This window comes from Amborella trichopoda, chromosome 7 (assembly GCF_054954075.1).
Source record: "Amborella trichopoda isolate Santa Cruz 75 chromosome 7, AtrichopodaSantaCruz75HAP2 v2.0, whole genome shotgun sequence".
Lineage (NCBI taxonomy): Eukaryota > Viridiplantae > Streptophyta > Magnoliopsida > Amborellales > Amborellaceae > Amborella > Amborella trichopoda.
The window spans coordinates 29,831,874-29,853,194 of record NC_142342.1 but is presented as its reverse complement, the minus strand read 5'-3'; the positions used below and the strand labels follow the sequence as shown (position 1 = coordinate 29,853,194).

The 21,321-nt window shown below is 33.7% G+C and overlaps 1 protein-coding gene and 1 pseudogene across 2 annotated transcripts; both read right to left on the bottom strand.

Moving 5' to 3' along the window:
• Window positions 1-3,887: 3,887 nt before the first annotated feature.
• Window positions 3,888-5,110, bottom strand: LOC148781322 (cuscuta receptor 1-like; annotated as a pseudogene).
• LOC18438669 (receptor-like protein 15) lies at window positions 3,888-16,217 on the bottom strand. 2 transcript variants are annotated; one of them, XM_020670114.2, is made up of 2 exons: window positions 15,308-16,217; window positions 3,888-6,351 (listed from the first exon to the last, which is right to left on the bottom strand). In XM_020670114.2, the coding sequence occupies exons 1-2, from the start codon at window positions 15,681-15,683 to the stop codon at window positions 5,129-5,131; spliced, it is 1,599 nt and encodes a 532-aa protein (XP_020525773.2). In that variant the 5' UTR covers window positions 15,684-16,217; the 3' UTR covers window positions 3,888-5,128. The 2 variants fall into 2 exon arrangements, with proteins under 2 accessions (XP_020525773.2, XP_088728357.1); XM_088872231.1 differs by having other exon boundaries at window positions 3,888-8,058; window positions 15,308-15,410.
• Between the last annotated feature and the right edge of the window lie 5,104 nt (window positions 16,218-21,321).

Here is a 21,321-nt window from a genome sequence, read left to right as displayed (position 1 = left end):
ATTACAGATGCACCTCAAAAATCTATCGGAAAAGGTTGTTTTAATGTTGAATGACCCTCTAATTGATCATCTCGGCATCCAGATGTATGAATGTATAAAAAAAAATAGTTTGAGTCCCAAAAATAGCGCATCTTGCAACACATTATCTAGACCGTCCATTTTCATGATTTTCACATGTTTATAGATCTACATGATTTTAACCAATTTTGAAGTTTAAAATTTTAGAATTAGATATGAAAATACATTTTTAGATAATCCTAAGAATTTTTTAAACCAAAATTACATATAATAAAATTTGGAGGTGTGCCTTAATTGGATTGTTTAAGGTTGCTACCTTATTGAAACCGCACACTAATTATAATTATATATAATATATATAATATATATAATATATACTATATATCATTTAATTATCATATATATACTATATATAATTATATAATTATATAATTCTATAATTATATAATTATATAATTAATATAAATAATTGTATATATAATACATAATATAATTATATATATAGTTAATATGATAACATAATATATAATATTGGTATTATTAGTATAATACAAAAGAAAAGAAAAAAAAGTTCCAAACTTTGTGATTCAATTTTCCAATTCCCGATGTGAATTGTCCGATCGAGATTTTGTCGAGCGTTGCTCTAAATTATCAGAGTTTACGTCTAATTACTAATGGTGATTGTGACCTCTTTATACCAAAAGTAAATATCAAAAGTAAATAGCCTTATTAAATATAAGTGATAGTCAAAAGTCTAATTTTTTTCAAACCAAGCAGCTAGATGATTTGGACTATTTAATTGGTATCTTTTCAAAAACTAAAGAAGGCACGCTAAGTCCTTAGGGTCCACCTTTGATAGCGCAACAACAATGAACCTGATGGCCTAGGTTAGAGGGCTGACTAGTAGAAACCGGGTTCCTTAGTCAGATGGGAAATAAGATTGGAAAGGTAAATTAAATTCCATTGCCCCCAAAGCATTTACCCATCTTTGACATGGTCAAGATAGATTTTCTCACCAAAACATCTGGAAAAAGCTTTGCCCTTTTTCTTTACGATAGTTAGGTCGTGTCAAAAGAAGGAAGATGACCAAAATTGTGTTTCACACGCTATATATGAACTTGACCATGATGACCAAATTCTTCCCCCATGCTACATAAACTTGGCCAACATGCATTCTCCACCCATCAAAGTTTCGTGACTTGAGCCGTCTAGTTTTTGCCTATGGAAATACGCATGAAACCCTCTAAATTCTCCTAATATTTTTTAAACTGTATAACTAAATTAAATTATCATTCACTAGCGGATTTTACGTGTGAAGCACGTGATTTGATTTCTTTTAAAATAAATTTAAAGGTGATTTAATTTCTTTAAAAATAAATTAAAAGGTAATTTGATTTCTTTCAAAATAAATTAGAAAGCTTTTAATAAGGATGTGGTTTAAAAGATTGCAACCTTAAACCATCAAAGTAAGCTGTACCATCAAATTTCATCATAAGATGTAATTACACTGGATTATTTAAGTGTACTTTAATTCTATATTTTAAGATTGCAACTTTATATAAACTTTTTCCTTGAAGTAAGATAAAATTTAGTATATTAATTTTAAATAAAATATTGCTTAGAGTATTGCAATCCTTCTCATGGAATCACACACTAGAACTGTAGGGCTTTCTTAAAAACTAATTATCTATGCGTTCACTTGGAACCATCATGTCTTTTTATGGCATGATATGGCTACGGTCTTTTTTTTCCTCAAAAAATACTTTTTCAGTATCTTTACGTAGCATCTTCATGCCTTTCAATGGAATGATATATTAGGACTATGGGAATTTTTCTTTCTCCAAAAATATTTGTATATGCCTACACTCGGTGTGCGTTATCCTTGAGGACTACTCATGTCCCACTCCATTAAACCCCCCCCTTTTTTTTTCTCTCTCAGTTTTTAAAATTTCATTTTTGAAAACTTTTGCAAAACACCAACATCAAGAACTATCCCCTTTTGGTTTTTTGTTCTTTTTTTTAAAAAATTTTATTCTTCCTTTCTACAAAGGTGTGATTTGTATAGAGCCAAGGCTCTAAATAATCATAGTAAAGCTACCTTCAAATAATGTTGAAAGATATTGTTTCAATACTGAAAATCTATGTGATGACTTGAAAATTTATTTTCATCTCTAATTATAAAATTTAAAACTTTTAAAGTATTTTAGAATCGAGCAGATCTATGAACACTTGAAAATCTTGAAAATTGACAGTCCGAAAATGCATTACAAGATGCACTATTTCTAACATTTGAAATCTAGATTTTTTTACATACATCTTGAAGTTGAGATGATCAATTTGAGGATTTTTGAGCTTCATAACAACCTCTTGTAGTGTTATTTTGAGGTGCTTCCTAAATTGATTGTTTAGAGCCTCCGATTTATATAAACTTTTTCCTTTCTAAAAACACCGCATTTAATGCGTACTTCTTCTTTCTTCTCATTGTAAAATCACTAGCGCTATTTTAATCAAGGCACAAATAGTTTCTTTTCAAAAAATAATCACATGACTTCCTAATTTTATCTCTCGTTTTTTAATATTCCAAAGATAATTCAAACCATATGCTCTAATACCAATTATCGGTTTTTTTGAAAATATGTAGTTGCTGCTACAATAAAAATAATATTCTCAACAACTCAAGGAAGGACTAAACACGAAGATAAATATAAAAAGATGAATATTAAAGTGATGATTCTATGGCACATAGGCCATAACAGTCCTTGTAATTACCTCACTTATATTTATTCAGAAACACATGCTTAGATAGATAAATACCAACAAAAAAATACGACTACATTTATTGCATTCATTTGTGCCTACTTATAGGCTCTACAAGTAGTATAAAAAACCGACCACATTACTAGTTACATGACTCCTATTTAACATAAGTGAGACTTCTCACTTATGATAACTGCCACTTATATTTAGAGAGAATATAGAATAACTACTATAAACCCACAAATACCAACATAACTCCATATAGAGAGAATATAGAAGGTATTTACAAGGCATTCACCTGATTTCCTTGCATCCATCTTCAATAGGGCTTGAGGCAGGACCTAATATGCATTTTGAAGGTGTGTCCGTGTTTGGTAATCTAGAGGGTTCTTAGGGCCTCTTTTAGTTATTCCAACACATGATTTTAGGAGTGTCACCTACCCACTAGAGAAAGAGAGAGAGACAGAGAACGAGAACGAGAGAGAAGTTTATTAAAAAGAAATTCAGCAGTAGGTTAAGATAAGGAGTTGTGCTTAGATAAGGAATAGCAAGAAACGTGGGGTCTCGCATTCATGAAAAGTATACAGTGGGCGGCCCTATTCAGATGAATTTTATGCGCTTTTCCTAATCAAGTGAACTACAGCTGACCTCTAATTAGTGAAATGTGAAAGTTATGAATCATGTGATTACACATTCAACTTTTAATCCATTCAAAGCTTTAAAATATGGTGCAGTTGGCATACGGATGCATCTGTAGGTGCAGTTGGCATACGGATGCATCCGTAGGTGTAGAGGCAAGGCACACGTTCAAATTTTATCATGGTATATAATTCTGATATAAAAGGTTTTTAGGATTATTTCAAAATCTATTTTATATCTAATTATAAAATTTAAAATTTAAAAAATAGTTAAAATCAGTAGATCTACTAACATATGAAAATCTTGAAAATGGACGGTGTAGATAATATATTGTAAAATGTACTATTTTTGAGACTTAAAATCTTTTTATTTTTCATAGTCATATATATCGAAGTCGAGATGATCAATCAAAGGGTTTTTCAACATTAAAACTACCTTTACCGATGGATTTTTGAGGGGCATCCGTAGTTCTACATTATAAGGTAGCATCCTTATATAAACTTTTTTCTAAAAATATACATACAAACTTTAAGGCTACAAATATTGTAAAATGTACATAACTCAAAGTTTTAAACCATGGTACATCATCTTGACCTGCCAAGGGAGCAAAAAAATCTCTTAAACTTGATTGCCATGCACAGGAGAAAGGAGATAGCTGTAGCAATGGCCTCAAAGTATGCCTTGTTCAAATTCCCATTGAAAAACAATAGGCCCAAGCACCCCCAAAATCCCGAAGCATAACACAATCCAATAAAGCAGTAGTACACTAGAGGCCCATCTATCCATGAAGTCTCTTCTTCTTCTTCTTCATCTCCCTCATCTCTAGTTGTGTAGTTTCTACAGTTTCTCTCCAATGGGTATCCACAGAGGTCTGGGTTACCATCATAACTACTTTTGTTGAATGAGAAGAATTGTCCCTCAACTGGTATCTTGCCCGCGAAGTGGTTCTTTGCTACCGAGAACACTGCCAGAGTATTTAACAAAACAAGCTCATGTGGGATCGCTCCTGAGAGCTCGTTATATGAGAGATCCAAACTCTCGATTTGACGCAAACCTTTAAATGACTTTGGAATCTCACCAGTTAATGAATTTCTAGAGATGTTCAGTGTGTGCAACCCATCTAAAGAGCCCAACTCTTCGGGAATGTCTCCATTCAATCGGTTTTTGAGAGATCGATTCCTGTCATTACAGATAGGACAACACCCATGTAATTGTACCTTTGATTCCTATCAGCAAACCCCACCTCTTCTATGTAGTTGAATAATTGCTTGAGTCCATATATGTGTGGCTTTGGTGTGCCGTCGACCCAAGCAGTGACATTGTAGAAGCAACGAGGCATCAAACCTTGGAGATCATTTTGTGACAAGTCTAAGATGGCCAAATTTTGGGGGTGGCACACTTCATTTGGGATGTTACCATGAAATCCATTGCTCTTCAATATCAGTATCCGAAGATTGGAGAGTCCTGATAGCCAATTGGGGATGCCACCAGTGAGATGGTTATGACCCAAATCCAAGACTTTCAAAAGTGGGCTTCTTAACAACTCATTTGGAATGGTTCCAGTGAGCATGTTATTGTCTAGATGTAGCGATTCCAAGCCGAGTAGGTTAGAAGGCTGTCCAGGAGGCAGCAACGGCCCATACAATTTATTGTTCGATAACCTTAATGTGGCTAGGTTAGTCATCCCTGACACCATAGAAGGAGGGATTTTCCCCTAGTATTTATTGAATGAGAGATCTAGTATGCCTATGTACTTGAGGTTGCCAATTGAGGAAGGGATGCAACCACTCAATGAATTTATAGATAGGTTCAGGTACCACAAACTGGGAAGAAGAAGGCCGATATCTTTTGGAATACTGGTGATGAGGTTGTTGGAGAGATCTAAATAGCGAAGGTCTTGGATGACTATTGGCAGGGAAAGTGAGCCATTAAAGAAATTATCTTGTAGATAGAACAACCTCAAGCCTTTGATAGTTGTTATGTTGAACAACCAAGAAGGGATGCTTCCTCCCAAGTTGGTCTTAGAGAGATCCAGTGTCATCAAGCTCTCTTTTTGAGTGGCCAGAAATCGAGGGAAGCCATAATTAATGGCCAGATTGCAATGAGACAGTTTAAAGGCGGTTAGCTGGAAACTTGGGGTCCATGAAGGGGAATCAGTTTGGATTGCTAGCCCCTCATTGCCTGAAAGGTGTAAGCCTGTGAGGTTGGAGAGATTAGCAAAGGTGGCAAAGATGAAGGTACCATTGAACTCGTTGTTCGACAAATCGAGTGTTTGGAGAGAAGACAGATTGCCAAGAGATGGAGGTATGGTTCCTTGGAGTCTATTAGATGAAGCATTCAAATACTGTAGAAGAACCAATTTACCCAAGGATGGGTGGATGCTGCCATGAAGTTGGTTATAAGAGAGGGATATCCTTTGAAGGCACTGCAATTCCCCTACAGAGGGAGGGATCGTCCCGTTGAGTTTGTTACCTGAGAGATCCAACTCCTTGAGAGATCTCAAACTACCGAGGTTTGACGGGACGTCTCCCGCAAACTTATTGTTCGATAGACGAAGCATTTGAAGGGAAGCTAAACCGGAGAGAGATGGAGGTATACTCCCTTCCATTTGGTTATTAGAAAGAGAGAAATTTTGCAGCAATTGTAAGTTGCCAATGGAAGGAGGTAGGGTTCCTTGGAGAAGGTTATTTGATAGAGAAAGGTGAAGAAGGGATGTCAAATTGCCAACTGTTGGAGGCAAGGTCCCATTGATTTGGTTTCCAGTGAGGTGCAAATATTGGAGATTCACCAAGTCTCCAATTGAAGAGGGGATGGGACCAGTAAGGGCATTCTCAGAGAGATCCAAGTGTTGAAGAGAAGGGAAATAGGGATCCAAGCTTCCAGTGAAGGAGTTACCAGCAAGGTCAAGGTAGGTTATGTTGAGCAGGCCACATAGTTCTGCATCCAAATAGGACAATTTTTTATGAGAGTGAATTAAACACGTGTTTTTTTGTTGGTTTGCATAGTACTTACTTTTACATTAATAAAAAATGGGGCGCGAATACCGTCGAGAGATTTTTAATAGTTTAGTGGTAGAAATCAAACTTGAGATGTAGCGTCGTAAGATTTCTAGTAGTTTAATTGTAGGAATCGAACTTGAGATGTAGTGTTGTTAAAGTTCCACTGCTAACCACTCAATCTCAAGCACGATTCCAATCTCGAGATTCGTCTACATTTGCTCATCTCGAGGTTTATCTTGAGATGAGTAAATGTCGTATATTTCGACATCGAAATAACCTCCTCAAGTAAATTTATGAGGTAAGACCTTACTTTCGAATATTGATACCTTATACAAATTATTTTATGTAAAGGACATGGTTTATAGGAGTCGGCGACCAACTCATATGTAGATGTGCATCCTCTCTCCATTATCAATTTTTGGGATGGATTTGATTCCCATAAAGTACTCTAATACCACTTGTTGTGTATGCAAAAGCTTTAATATTTGGCAAATAAAGTATGAGAAATAAAGCATGAAACATATACAACAAGTACACAGATTTATGTGGTTCACCGCAGAAGGGCTACATCCACAAGCACGGCAAACAGAAATACATTATACCAATGAAAGTTACATCAAAGATCTCGGAACAAACCTCGACAAAAAACCCAAGCCGAGCAAACCCTTTTAAACCTGCTCTCCCAAAAGGCACCATGCCGATTATCTCATCTCTATTCTATAATTATACCATTGTCTAGGAAGAGAACAACTTTGAAAGCAAACGAGATTTTATATCACTAAAAGGGAAACCACCCAAAATCTCAATGGGAACCATTCTCTCATCTCTATTCCATAATTAGACCAATGTCTTGGAAGAGAACAACTTTGAGAGCAAACGAGACTTTATCTCACTAAAAGGGAAACCACCCAAAATCTCAATGGGAACCGTTTCTTTACAAGAAACAAACCTCTCAATCTTCGAGAGTTCAAAAGAAGCACCATCACAATTTTTTTGTCCAAATGAAGCTCTCATCTCTAGGAAGAAATCGCATCTTATGCACATGACGCTCTACGTCCCTCTCTCTCTAGAGGAATCACCATTTTCATAACCCAAATTGGGAACACAAATTCGTTACACTTTCATCCCGTATATATAATTAGGAATCCACACAAAATTTGAAATTTCCTATAGATATAACATATATCTCAAAAGACCAAAAAATAAATTCAAGAGTCTTAATCTTTTTGGATTCATATTGCCTTAGAAAACTTATCAATATCAATCTCAATCCCATATAATATAGGAATATTTCAATCCCACATAATATGGAAATATCTCAATCCCACATAATATGAGAATATCTCAATCCCACATGAGAATATTTTAAGTGGATGATTTTGGATAACACCAAATCTAATAATCTCCACCTTGATATAAAAAATCACCTGTTCACCATGCCAATATCCATTGGATAGCTTCACAAATTATTCATCTTTTGCCAAATAAATTTCTTCACCATTCTTGCTGAAAAATAGTGTTTGCGATCGAATTTCTCCACCTCGAACGTTGCAATCGAAACCTTTACCGCCATACCAAAAACCCTAAAACTAGGGCTCTAATACCACTTGTAGTGCTCTGATGCCACTTGTTGTGTATGCGAAAACTTTAAACCCGATGGGTTACTATTTGGTAAATAAAGTTTGAAAAATAAAGCATGAAACACATACAACAAGAACACAAATATTTACATAGTTCACCCCAAAAGGGCTTCATCCACGGGCACGGCAAACAGAAATCCATTATACTAATGAAAGTTACATCAAAGATTTTAGAACAAACCTCGATAAAAAACCCAAGTCGAGCAAACTCTTTTAAACCTGCTCTCCCAAATAGGACCATTATCACATCTTTATACGATAATTAGACCACTGTCTGGGAAGAGAAAACCTTTGAGAGAAACGAGATTTTATCTCATTAAAAGGGAAACCACCCAAAATCTCAAAGGCAACCACTTCTCTACAAAAAACAAATCTCTCAATCTTCGAGAGTTCAAAAGAGGCACCATCAAAATGTTTCTGTCCAAAAGAAGCTCTATTCTCTGAGAAGTAATCACATCTTATGCACAAGAGGCTCTACCTCCCTCTAGGAACTACCATTCTCATATGGTGACCAAATTGGACACACAAAATTGAAAACATCCTATTGATATAACATATTCACATTTCCTTTAAGAAACTTATCAATATCAATTTCAATTCCACATAATATGGGAATATCTCAATCCTATATAATATAGGAATATTTTAAGTGGATAATTTTGGAAAACATTAAATCTAACAATAATCGACAATAATAAAGGAACAAAATTGAATATTAAGAATTACAAAATTATATTTTTTGAAGAATAATTCCTAACCACTCCTTTTGCTATATGAGTCGTTCGACTCATATGAAGATGTTCAAATGTGCGTCCTCTCTCCATTAACCATTGTTGAGATAAATTATGAATCCAATATTTTAGGTATATGTAAACTCCAACATTTTAATTTTTACATTACGCTAGCCATGCTCTATTGTAAAAATTCTTGCACACGGTTTCTACAAGTAACCTAACTCACAATGTTTATGCCTAAAAGAAGCTCTATTGTCTAAGAGGAAATCGCATCCTATGCATAAGAGGCTCTACCTCCCTCTAGGAACCACTATTCTCATATGGTGACCCAAATTGGGCACACAAAATAAGAAATTTCCTATTGATTTAACATATTAATAATTCCTTTAGGAAACTTATCAATATCGATCTCAATCCCACATAATAAGGGAATATCTCAATCTCACATAATATGAGAATATTTTAAGTGGATGATTTTGGATAACACCAAATCTAACAATAATCTCCAATAATATAGGAATAAAATTGAATATTAAGAATTACAAAGTGATAATTTTTGAAGAATAATTCTTAACCATTCCTTTGATTACATGAGTCGGTCGACTCATATGAAGATGTTCAGATGTGCGTCCTCTCTCCATTATCCCTTGTTGAGAAAATTTATGAATCCAATATTTTAGGTATAAGTAATCTCCAACATGTTAATTTTAACTTTGGCTAGCCATGCTCTATTGTAAATATTATTGCACACGGTTTCTATGAGTAACCTAACTCACAATGTTTCTGTCCAAAAGAAGTTCGCTTCTCTAAGAGGAAATCGTATCTTATGCACAAGAGGCTCTACCTCCCTCTAAGAATGACCATTCTCATGATATAACATTCATATTTCTTTAAGGAAACTTATCAATATCAATCTCAATCCTACATAACATGCAAATATCTCAATCCCACATAATATGAGAATATTTTAAGTGGATGATTTTGGATAACACAAAATCTAACAATAATCTCCAATTATATAGGAATAAAATTGAATATTAAGAATTACAAAATGATATTTTTTGAAGAATAATTCTTAACCATTCCTTTTATTATATGAGTCGGTCGACTCATATGAAGATATTCAGATGTGCGTCCTCTGTCCATTATCCATTTTTGAGATAAATTATAAATCCAATATCTTAGGTATATGTAATCTCCAACATGTTAATTTTTACTTCAGGCTAGTCATGCTCTATTATAAATATTATTGCACACGGTTTCTACAAGTACCCTTATTTACAATATTTTTTTTTCAAAAGAAGATCTCTTCTCTAAATGAAAATCGCATCTTTTGGACAAGAGGCTCTACCTCCCTCTAGGAACCACCATTCCCATATGGTGACCAAAATTGAGCACACAAAATAGGAAACTTCCTATTGATATAACATATTCATATTTCCTTTTGGAAACTTATCAATATTAATCTCAACCCCACAAAATATGGGAATATCTCAATCCCAAATAATATGATAATATTTTAAGTGGATGATTTTGGATAGCACGATATATAACAATAATCTCCAATAATATAGGAACAAAATTGAATATTAAGAATTAATAAATGATATATTTTGAAGAATAATTCTTAACCATTCCTTTTGTTATTTGAGTCGGTTGACTCATATGAAGATGTTCAGATGTGCGTCCACTCTCCATTATCCATTTTTGAGATAAATTATGAATCCAATATTTTAGGTATATGTAATCTCCAACATGTTAATTTTTACTTTAGGTTGGCCACGCTCTGTTGTAAATATTATTGCACACGGTTTCTACGAGTACCCTGACTCACAATGTTTTTGTCCAAAAGAAGCTCTCTTCACTAAGAGAAATTCGCATCTTATGCACAAGTGACTCTACCTCCCTCTAGGAACAACCATTCCCAGAAGGTGACCCAAATTGGGCAAACAAAATAGGAAACTTCCTATTGATATAACATATTCATATTTTCTTTTAAGAAACTTATCAATATCAATCTCAATCCCACATAGTATGGGAATATCTGAATCCCACATAATATGGGAACATTTTAACTGGATGATTTTGGATAACACCAAATCTAACAATACTCTCCAATAATATAGGCACTTAAATGAATATTAAGAATTCTAAAACGATATTTTTTGAAGAATAGTTCTTAACCATTCCTTTTATTATATGAGTCGGTTAACTCATATGAAGATGTTCAGATGTGCGTCCTCTCTCCATTCTCCATTTTTTAGAAAAATTATGAATCCAATATTTTAGGTATATGCAATCCCGAACATGTTAATTTTTACTTTAGGCTAGTCATGCTCTATTATAAATATTATTGCACATGATTTCTACGAGTACCCTGACTCACAATGTTTCTGTCCAAAATAAGTTCTCTTCTCTAAGAGGAAATCATATCTTATGGACAAGAGGCTCTACCTTTCTCTAAGAACCACCATTCCCATATGGTGACCCAAATTGGGGACACAAAATAGGAAATTTCCTATTAATATAATATATTCAAATTTTCTTTAGAAAATATATCAATCCCACATAATATGGGAATAACACAATTCCACATACTATGGGAGTATTTTAATTGGAGATTTTGGTTAACACCAAATCTAACAATAGTCTCCAATAATGTAGGAACAAAATTGAATATTAAGAATTACAAAATGAAATTGTTTGAAGAATAATTCTTAATCATTCTTTTTGTTATATGAGTCGGTCGACTGATGTGAAGATGTTCAGATGTGCATCCTCTCTCGAAAATTGCGCATACAAAATATGAAACTTCTTATTGATATGGCATATTCAAATTTCCTTTAGGAAATTTATCAATATCAATCTCAATCCCACATAATATGGGAATATCTCAATCCCACATAATATGATAATATTTTAACAAAATGATATTTTTTGAAGAATAATTCTTAACCATTCCTTTTGTTATATGAGTCGGTCGACTCATAAGAAGATGTTCAGAAGTGCGTCATCTTTCCATTATCCATTTTTGAGATAAATTAGGAATCCAATATTTTAGTTATATGAAATCTCCAACATGTTAATTTTTACTTCAGGCTAGCCATGCTCTATTATAAATATAGGAACAAAAATGAATTAACTGGATGATTTTGAATAACACCAAATCTAACAATAATCTCCAATAATATAGGAACAAAAATGAATTAAGAATTACAAAACGATATTTTTTGAAGAACAACTCTTAACCATTCCTTTTGTTAAATGAGTCGGTCAACTCATATGAAGATGTTTGGATGTGCGTCCTCTCTCCATTCTCCATTTTTTCGATAAATTATGAATCCCATATTTTAGGTATATGTAATCTCCAATATGTTAATTTTTACTTTAGGTTAGCCATGCTCTATTGTAAATATTATTGCACACGGTTTCTACGAGTACCCTTACTCACAATGTTTCTATCTAAAAGAAGTTCTCTTTTCTTAGAGGAAATCGCATCTTATGCACAAGAGGCACTACCACCCTCTAGAAACCACCATTCCCATATGTTGACCCTAATTGGGCACACAAAATAGGAAACTTCCTACTGATATAACATATTCATATTTCTTTTAGGAAACTTATGAATATCAATCTCAATCCAAGAGAATCTATGAAAAATTCTCAATCCCACATAATAGGCGAATATTTAAGTGGATGATTTTGGATAACACCAAATCTAATAATAATCTCCCCTAATATAGGAACAAAATTTAATATTAGACACTACCAAATGATATTTTTTGAAGAATAATTCTTAACCATTTCTTTTGTTATAAGAGTCGGTCGACTCATATGATAATGTTAAGATGTACATCCTCTCTCGATTATCCTTTTTTGAGATAAATTCTGAATCCAATATTTTAGGTATATGTAATTTCCAACATGTTAATTTTTACTTTAGGCTAGCCGTGATCTATTGTAAATATTATTGCACACGGTTTCTACGAGTACCTTGACTCACAATGTTTCTGTCTAAAACAAGCTCTCTTCTCTAAGAAAAAATCGCATCTTATGCACAAGAGGCTCAAGCTCCCTCTAGGAACCACCATTCCCATAAGGTGACCCAAATTGGGCACACAAAATAGGAAACTTCCTATTGATATAACATATTCATATCTCCTTTAAGAAAGTTATCAATATCAATCTCAATCCCACATAATATGAGAATACATCAATCCCACATAATATGGGAATATTTTAAGTGGATGATTTTTTATAACACCAAAACTAAAAATAATCTCCAATAATATAAGAACAAAATTGAATGTTCAGAATTACAAAATTTTATTTTTTGAAGAATAATTCATAACCATTCCTTTTGTTATATGAGTCAGTCGACTCATATGACGATGTTCAGATGTGCGTCCTCTCCATTATTCATTTTTGAGATAAATTATGAATCCAATATTTTAGGTATATGTAATCTCCAACATGTTAATTTTTACTCTAGGCTAGCCATGCTCTATTGTAAATATTATTGCATATGGTTTCTACGAGTACCCTGACTTACAATGTTTCTGTCTAAACGAAGCTCTCTTCTCTAATAGAAAATCCCGTCTTATGACCAAGAGGCTCTACCTCCATCTAGGAACCACTATTCCTATAAGGTGACCCAAATTGGGCACACAAAATAGAAAACTTTCTATTGATATAACATATTCATATTTCCTTAAGAAAACTTATCAATATCAATCTCAATCCCACATAATATTGGAATATCTCAATCCCACATAATATTAAAATATTTAATTGGACGATTTTGGATAACACCAAATTTAACAATAATCTCCAATAATATAGGAACAAAAATGAATATTAAGAATTACAAAATGATATTTTTTGAAGTATAATTCTTAACCATTCATTTTGTTATATGAGTCGGTCAACTCATATGAAGATGTTCAGATGTGTCTTGTCTCCATTATCGATTTTTTAGATAAATTATGAATCCAATATGTTAGGTATATCTAATCTCCAACATATTAATTTTTACTTTAGGCTAGTCATGCTCTATTATAAATATTATTGCACACGGTTTTTATGAGTACACTGACTCACAATGTTTCTGTCCAAGAGAAGCTCTATTTTCTAAAAAAAACTCACATCTTATGCACAAGAGGCTCTACCTCTGTCAAGGAACCGCCATTCCCATATAGTGACCCAAATTGGGCACACAAAATAGGAAACTTCCTATTGATATAACATATTCATATTTCTTTTAAGAAACTTATAAATATCAATCTTAATCCCATTCCCACATAATATGAGAATATCTCAATCCCGGGAATATTTTAAGTGGATGATTTTGGATAACATCAAATCTAACAATAATCTCCAATAATATAGGAATAAAATTGAATATTAAGAATTACAAAATGATATTTTTTGAAGATTAATTCTTAACCATTCCTTTTGTTGTATGAGTCGGCCGACTCATATGAAGATGTTCAGATGTGCATCCTTTCTCTATTATCCATTTTTTAGATAAATTATGAATCCAATATTTTAGGTATATGTAACCTCCAACATGTTTTAGGCTAGCCATGCTCTATTGTAAATATTATTGCACATGGTTTCTACGAGTATCCTGATTCGTATGTAGAAATTCACACCTCTTAATAATCCATTTTTTTTGAGTGGATTTTGGCCCTAAGTTTAAAGGAGTATATAATCTCCAGCATGGAGATCATTACCATGTGAATATAAATATATTTATATAAAAAAATTTGAAGGAAATATTTGGACCATTACTTTTAATGGAGGGATGTGCTGCCCAACACCTATAACACCACCGATTTCAATTATTATCAGGAAAAAGACGTAATAAATTGGAATGAGAAAGGAAACCATAAGACACTTGGTTTTGGGGGCCGATCCATCTTTCCTTTTTGTGTGTCGGTGATGGAGACAAGGTAGGGAAGGAAATATCCATTCTTATAACAAAATTATGTTAAACTTTCTGCATTTACATTCAAATTTTTATATGTTACACTTATAAATTTTTATGATACCCATTTTTTTTTTGGAAGAGAGGTAGAGATCAGTAGAGAGAAAGAAACATCGCCAAACTTTTTGGATTTCAATAGCTGAAACCATATCGGATTTTTAAAATTTGAAATATTATATTTTTGGACGTTGAAAATCCAAAAAGTGTAATTCAGTTGTGTTGTGGGAGTATAAAATTTTGGAATTTGGAAATCCAAAAAGTGAATATTTTGGATGCTAAAAATCAGAAAAGTTCAATTTAAGTCAGTTGCACATGAATGAGAACTTTGCATCTTAAAAACTCCGAAAAAAGCGATTCGGTAATTTTTTTTAAAATACCGACAAATTATTATACTTACGTCCTAATAAAAAAAATTTTGAACTAATATTATAATAACAAAAAAATAATAGATATATCCCTACTGTAAACTACAGCCAGCCCCCAATCCCACCTCTCTCTATATCGACTGTAAAATTAAAGGAAGAAAATTACTTGAGAATGGTAAAGGGAACCCCCCCAAGTCCCAAATTTCTGAGAGAGAGGCTCCTGAGGCGTGAGAGAGAGGCCAGCTCAAGTACGGCAGAAGCCGCAGTGGGGCAACGGCGGCAAAGCAGGAATTCTCACAAGTCCACGTCACCTTGACGTGGCCATCGTCATCACAGTCCACCCCCTCCCATCGACATGCATCGTAACCCGGCAAACCCCACATGTGAATGCTCATCCGGCAGCATTGGGCTGCGGTAGCGTTGGAGGAGAGCGCCGCTCGCAGCCTGAGCAGCGCCGCAGTCTCCGGCGGCAGAAGAGCCACTGTTGAAACCGCTGTGAAGAAGACCGCTATCACGAAAACCGCTCCTTTGGTGAAGGCCATCACTACTTTCTTCCTTTTCTTAAAGATTTTGAAGGGAGTTAGGTGGAGTGGAGTGGAAAGAAGAGCGTGGGTGGCTCAGGGTGGCCATTGGGACTCTCACTCTACTGCTTTTGCTCTTAATTTTAGAGAGAGAAAGAAAAAGAAAATTGATTTGTGAAGTGGGAGGGAGGGTTCGCTTTCTTATATGCGTGAAAAAGTGGGAGAGGACGATTTGTTAAGTGGGAGTGGACTGGACTCGTGGCGACTCTGTCAAGGGATCTTTGGTATTTACACCTTCCTCTCAATAAGTAACGACAGTGCCCTCCGGCTTTCGGTAGCATGCATGCGGCTGTGAAATTTTCTACGATGCGTTTGAAACAGGATGGGTGACGGTAAGCACTGCCGTCAACAGAGACGTGTAACCAATGTTTTCAAAATTGTTGATTGGATATGGAATGGCGTAATCCGGGTCAGGTTTTGACTAGACCATTTTGGATCCATCCATAAAATAAGATCCGGATGTTTTTTCTCTCCGGATGATGTCATAGATCGAATGCGTCACCGATTATAATGTTATGAAACGGCTATATCGCCACATGAATTTTCGAATTTGTTTAATAATAACAGCTGACCCCTACCTGCTGCCAATTCAGCAATTTTCAAATTTTATTAGTAAAAGTAGCGGCTTACCCAATGCCAACATGGCGATTTTCAAATTTTTTTTAGTTAAAATAGTGGCTCATTCATCCACCAGCTACCGTGCAATTTAAAAACGCACGACCCCCCACCGCCATCATGACCCCCCACCTCATGACGTCATAGATCATTCCACCATATCAAAGATTGAATGCGTCACCGATTATGACATCATGAAATGGTTACATCGCCACATGAATTTTCAAATTTGTTTAATAATAACAGCGGCTCACCCCCACCAGCTGCCAGCTCGGCAATTTTCAAATTTTTTAGTAAAAACAGTGGCTCACCCATCACCAGCTTGGCGATTTTCAAATCGTTTAAGTAAAAACAACGAGTCACTCACCTACCAGCGACCGTGCAATTTAAAAGCGCACGATCAAATTTGTTGAATAATAACAGCGGCTCAACCCCACCAGCTGCCAGCTCGGCAATTTTCAAATTATTTTTTGTAAAAACAACAGCACACCGCCGCCAGCTCAACAATTTTCAAAATTTTTAAGTAAAAACAACGGTTCACCGAATGCCAGCTCGGTGATTTTCAAATGCAATTTAAAAGCGCACAACCCCCAATCACCGGCACAACCCCCCACCTGATTTCCTTTAAGAAACTTATCAATATCAATCTCAATCCAAATCCCACATAATATGGGAATATCTCAATCCCGAGAATATTTTAAGTGGATGATTTTGGATAACATCAAATCTAACAATAATCTCCAATAATATAGGAATAAAATTGATTATTAAGAATTACAAAATGATAGTTTTTGAAGAATAATTCTTAACCATTCCTTTTGTTATATGAGTCGGCCGACTCATATGAAGATGTTCAGCTGTGCGTCCTTTCTCCATTATCTATTTTTTAGATAAATTATGAATCCAATATTTTAGGTATATGTAACCTCCAACATGTTTTAGTCTAGCCATGCTCTAATGTAAATATTATTGCACATGCTTTCTACAAGTACCCTGACTCATATGTAGAAATTCACATCTCTTGATAATCCATGTTTTTGAGTGGATTTTTGCCTTAAGTTTAAAGGAGTATATAATATCCAGCATGGAGATCATTACCATGTGAATATAAATATATTCATATAAAAAAAATTGAAGGAAATATTTGGACCATTAGTTTTAACCAGTGTTTAAAAAAATGCCGAGTCAAACCGAACTCGCCCGGTTCGACTCGGGAATCGGCACTGGACGTGCCAGTTTCGGCAAATTACACGGCATCGCCCGGTTCCAAAGAGAACCGGGCGATTCTGTACAATGACTCGCCGATTCACTGTACGGAATAGGTGAGTCCCGTGAAGAACACGGGCTGCACAGTGTTCTTCACGGGATTCTTCAAAATTTGTCATTTTTTGATCATTTTTCTTGTTTTTTTTGCCATGGGATCGAATATTCAGGCTTTATGCAGCTTTTTTCAACCTTTTCATGGATTAAATGGTGAGAGAAATTTCGTGTTTTTGGATCATGAAAGTTGCGGTTTTAGGGTTTCCGCCTTTCCTTTTGTTTCATGCCAATTAGGGCATGAATCTGTGAAAATGTTTAGGCATTTTGATCGTAAATATGTTCATAAAAAAATTCTGTTACGAATTTGTGATAATCTTTGAGAAAAACAGAGTAATTTGGAGATTGAAGCCACGGGTTCATGAAACCAGGTAAGAACTCTGTTTTTTTTTTTTCTTCTTTCATTTGATCAATTTCAGTCCATATTTTGAAAAAAATGAGGTACATTTGTATGGTTTTAAATCTTTATCGTGTCTTTTATCATTTACCATATTCAATTTTATTTAATTTACTCAATTACAACCTAAGTTTTTTAGATGAACACAGTGATGTCTCTGAAAAAGAAATTCTGCTGTTTTGCTTTTTTTTTTTTTTTGGCCTTTCAATTTTTAGTTCACGATATATTACAAATAATGTGTTAGATTTCTAGGGTTTTTAATCGTTATAGTCTTGTTTATAATCAGATGTATTCAATTTGAGATTCATTTTTTAGATTCAATGACCGTTGTCTGTGAAGAACTGCTTTTTTTTTTTTTTTTGCTCAATTTAATCAATTTGATTTGATTTATTGATGATAATGTGTTTATAATTTAGGGTTTTGATTCTTTATATTGTTGGTTATAAAAAAATGTACTCAATTGGATGTAATTTATTCGCTTGGAGGTGGATTTTTTAATTAAAATGGCTGATGTAAGGTGGCTCTGTGAAGAACAAATTTTTTTTTTTTTTTTTTGTAAATCCATGATCGAATTTTTTTTTTTTTTAATCCATGATTGAATTTTTTTTGTAATTCATGATCGAAATTTTTTTGTAATCCATGGTCGAATTTTTTGTAATCCATGATCGAATTGTGTTTTTTTTTTTTTTGTAATCCATGACCGAATTTTTTTTTTTTTGTAATCCATGACCGAATTTTTTTTTTTTGTAATCCATGATTGAATTTTTTTCTTTTTTTTTTTTGTAATCCATGATCGAATTTTTTAAATTTCTTTTTTTTTTTTTTGTAATCCATGATCGAATTTTTTGTAATCCATGATCGAATTTTTTGTAATCCATAATCGAATTTTTTGAAATCCATAATCCATGATCAAATGTTTTGTAATCCATGATCGAATTTTTTGTAATCCATGATCGAAGTTTTTGAAAATTTGTGATTTTTTTTTTGTAATCCATGATTGATTTTTTTTTTGGTAATCCATGATCGAATTTTTTGAAAATTTGCTATACTTTTTTTTTTTTTATCCATGATCGAATTTTTTGAAAAATGATGATTTTAATTTTTTCGAAAAATTGATTATCATGCGGTATTAAACCATATTTTTAATTTGTATTGTTTGAGTTTGCTGTACTTTTTTTGTTTTTTTTTATCCATGATCAATTTTTTTGAAAAATGAGGATTTTCCTAAAAGATGTGAAAATCGTGACTATGTTTTGATTATCATGAGGTATTAAACCATATTTTTAATTTTTATTGTTAAAGTTTTTGTTGAAAAAATTGTATATTGATAGATTATTTATGCAAAAAAATGCATGTTATTATATTTTTAATACAAAACTGTATTTTTTTAATTTGTTGTTAATGCATTTTTGAGTTAGAATGACTGATGTTAGGTGGCTCTGTGAAGAATTGTTTTTATTTGTTTTTTTTTAGTACATGATCGATTTTTTAAAAAAAATCTTGATTTTTCGAAAAGATGTGAAAATAGTGACCAGGTTTTGATTATCATGAGGTATTAAACCATATTTTTAATATTTATTGTTCAAGTTTTTGTTGAAAAAATTGCATATTGATAGAATATTTTTGCAAAAAACATACATGTTATTATATTTCTAATGCAAAACTGTATTATATTTTTAATGTAATTTTGCATTAAAAATGTATTTTCAATTTTTTAAAGTTTGAGCAAAAAATACATGTTGTTAAATTGTATTATCGTGAGGAATTAAAGTGAATATCATTGTAAAAAAATCGTGGCATATATGACAATTATATTATCCTGCATTTTTTCAATTTTATTATTAATTTTTTAATGTAAAAAATGTATGTTCTTGATAATTGAGTTGTAGCCATGTTTGGAACTTGCATTTTGTATTATATTATCTTGTATGTTTGTAATTGATATGTACGAAAATATTATTATCAAGAGAAGTATTTTGCAATAACAAATAACAACAAATATAACTACATGAACTACTCGAACATATTATCACTACACAAGGTGATTATTTTTCTTGTTGAACTGTCAGGTTAATTTTTAACTTTTTACATATTAACAAGTTGAATCATGTCAATATCTGCAGAAAACCTTGCATGGCAACATGGGGTCAGACTTGATCCCAACAAAAAAGACAAAATTATTTGTAATTACTGTCAAAGAGTGATAAGTAGTGGGGTACATAGGTTTAAGCAACACTTGGCAAGGGTTAAGGGAGATGTCTCTGCATGCAATAGTGTCTCTAGTAATGCAAAAAAATAGATGGCGGCATTTCTTAATGCTAACAAAGGTAAAAAAATTGCCAAACATTAGATGAATGAGGAGATAGCTAGTTCATATACACCATCAACCAAGAATGATACAGAAGAACAATATAATAATGACCTAGAAGAGCAATATAATCATGATCTGGACATGGCCACAAGAATGAGTTTACGTGAACAATATCAGAGGGGACGTGGGTTTAGAATGCCTAGTGGGTGTAGCTCAGACATTGATGGTGGGTCTAGCTCAGACATGTATGGCGGGCCCAGCTTAGACATGCATGGCCGGCCCAAGTCGAGCATGTATGGCGAGCCTAGCTCAAATATGTATGGAGGAGTTGGTGGCAGTATGTGTCAACAAGAATCAAACGTTGAAGAAATAGTTCCTAGCTTATCTAGGAGTGCCAGTATTCCAAGTCATGGTCTTATAGACCCATTTCTCTCGAAGCCTAAGTCACAACAGATGACCCTAAAAGGCATGGTTAAAGGTACAAGCAGCATGTTGGAGAGATATATTGGTAAATGGTTCTACGATAAAGGGGTTCCCTTTGATGCAGCCAATAGCCCATATTTTCCACCTATGGTCAGTGTAATCCACAGAGCCGGGCCCGGGTTAAAACCCCCGACGGCATATGAGCTTAGTGGGCCAATATTAGATGAAGAGGTGGAGAAAGTTACAAAGTGGATTTAAGAATATAAACAGAGTTGGCCTTGGACAAACATTACTCTCATGAGTGGTGGTTGGTTGAATAAAGTTAGCAAAAAGGAGTTTTTAAACGTCTTGGCCTATTCCCCAAAAGGTACAACTTTTTTGTTCAGCAAAGACGTATCAGGAATGAAAAAGGATGCAAACTTCTATGTACGACTTATGATCAGATAATGGAGGAGGTAGGAGAAAAGCATATAGTCTAGTTTATTACGTACAATGCGCGTGTATGTGTTTCTACGGGCAGCAAGTTGATGGATAAG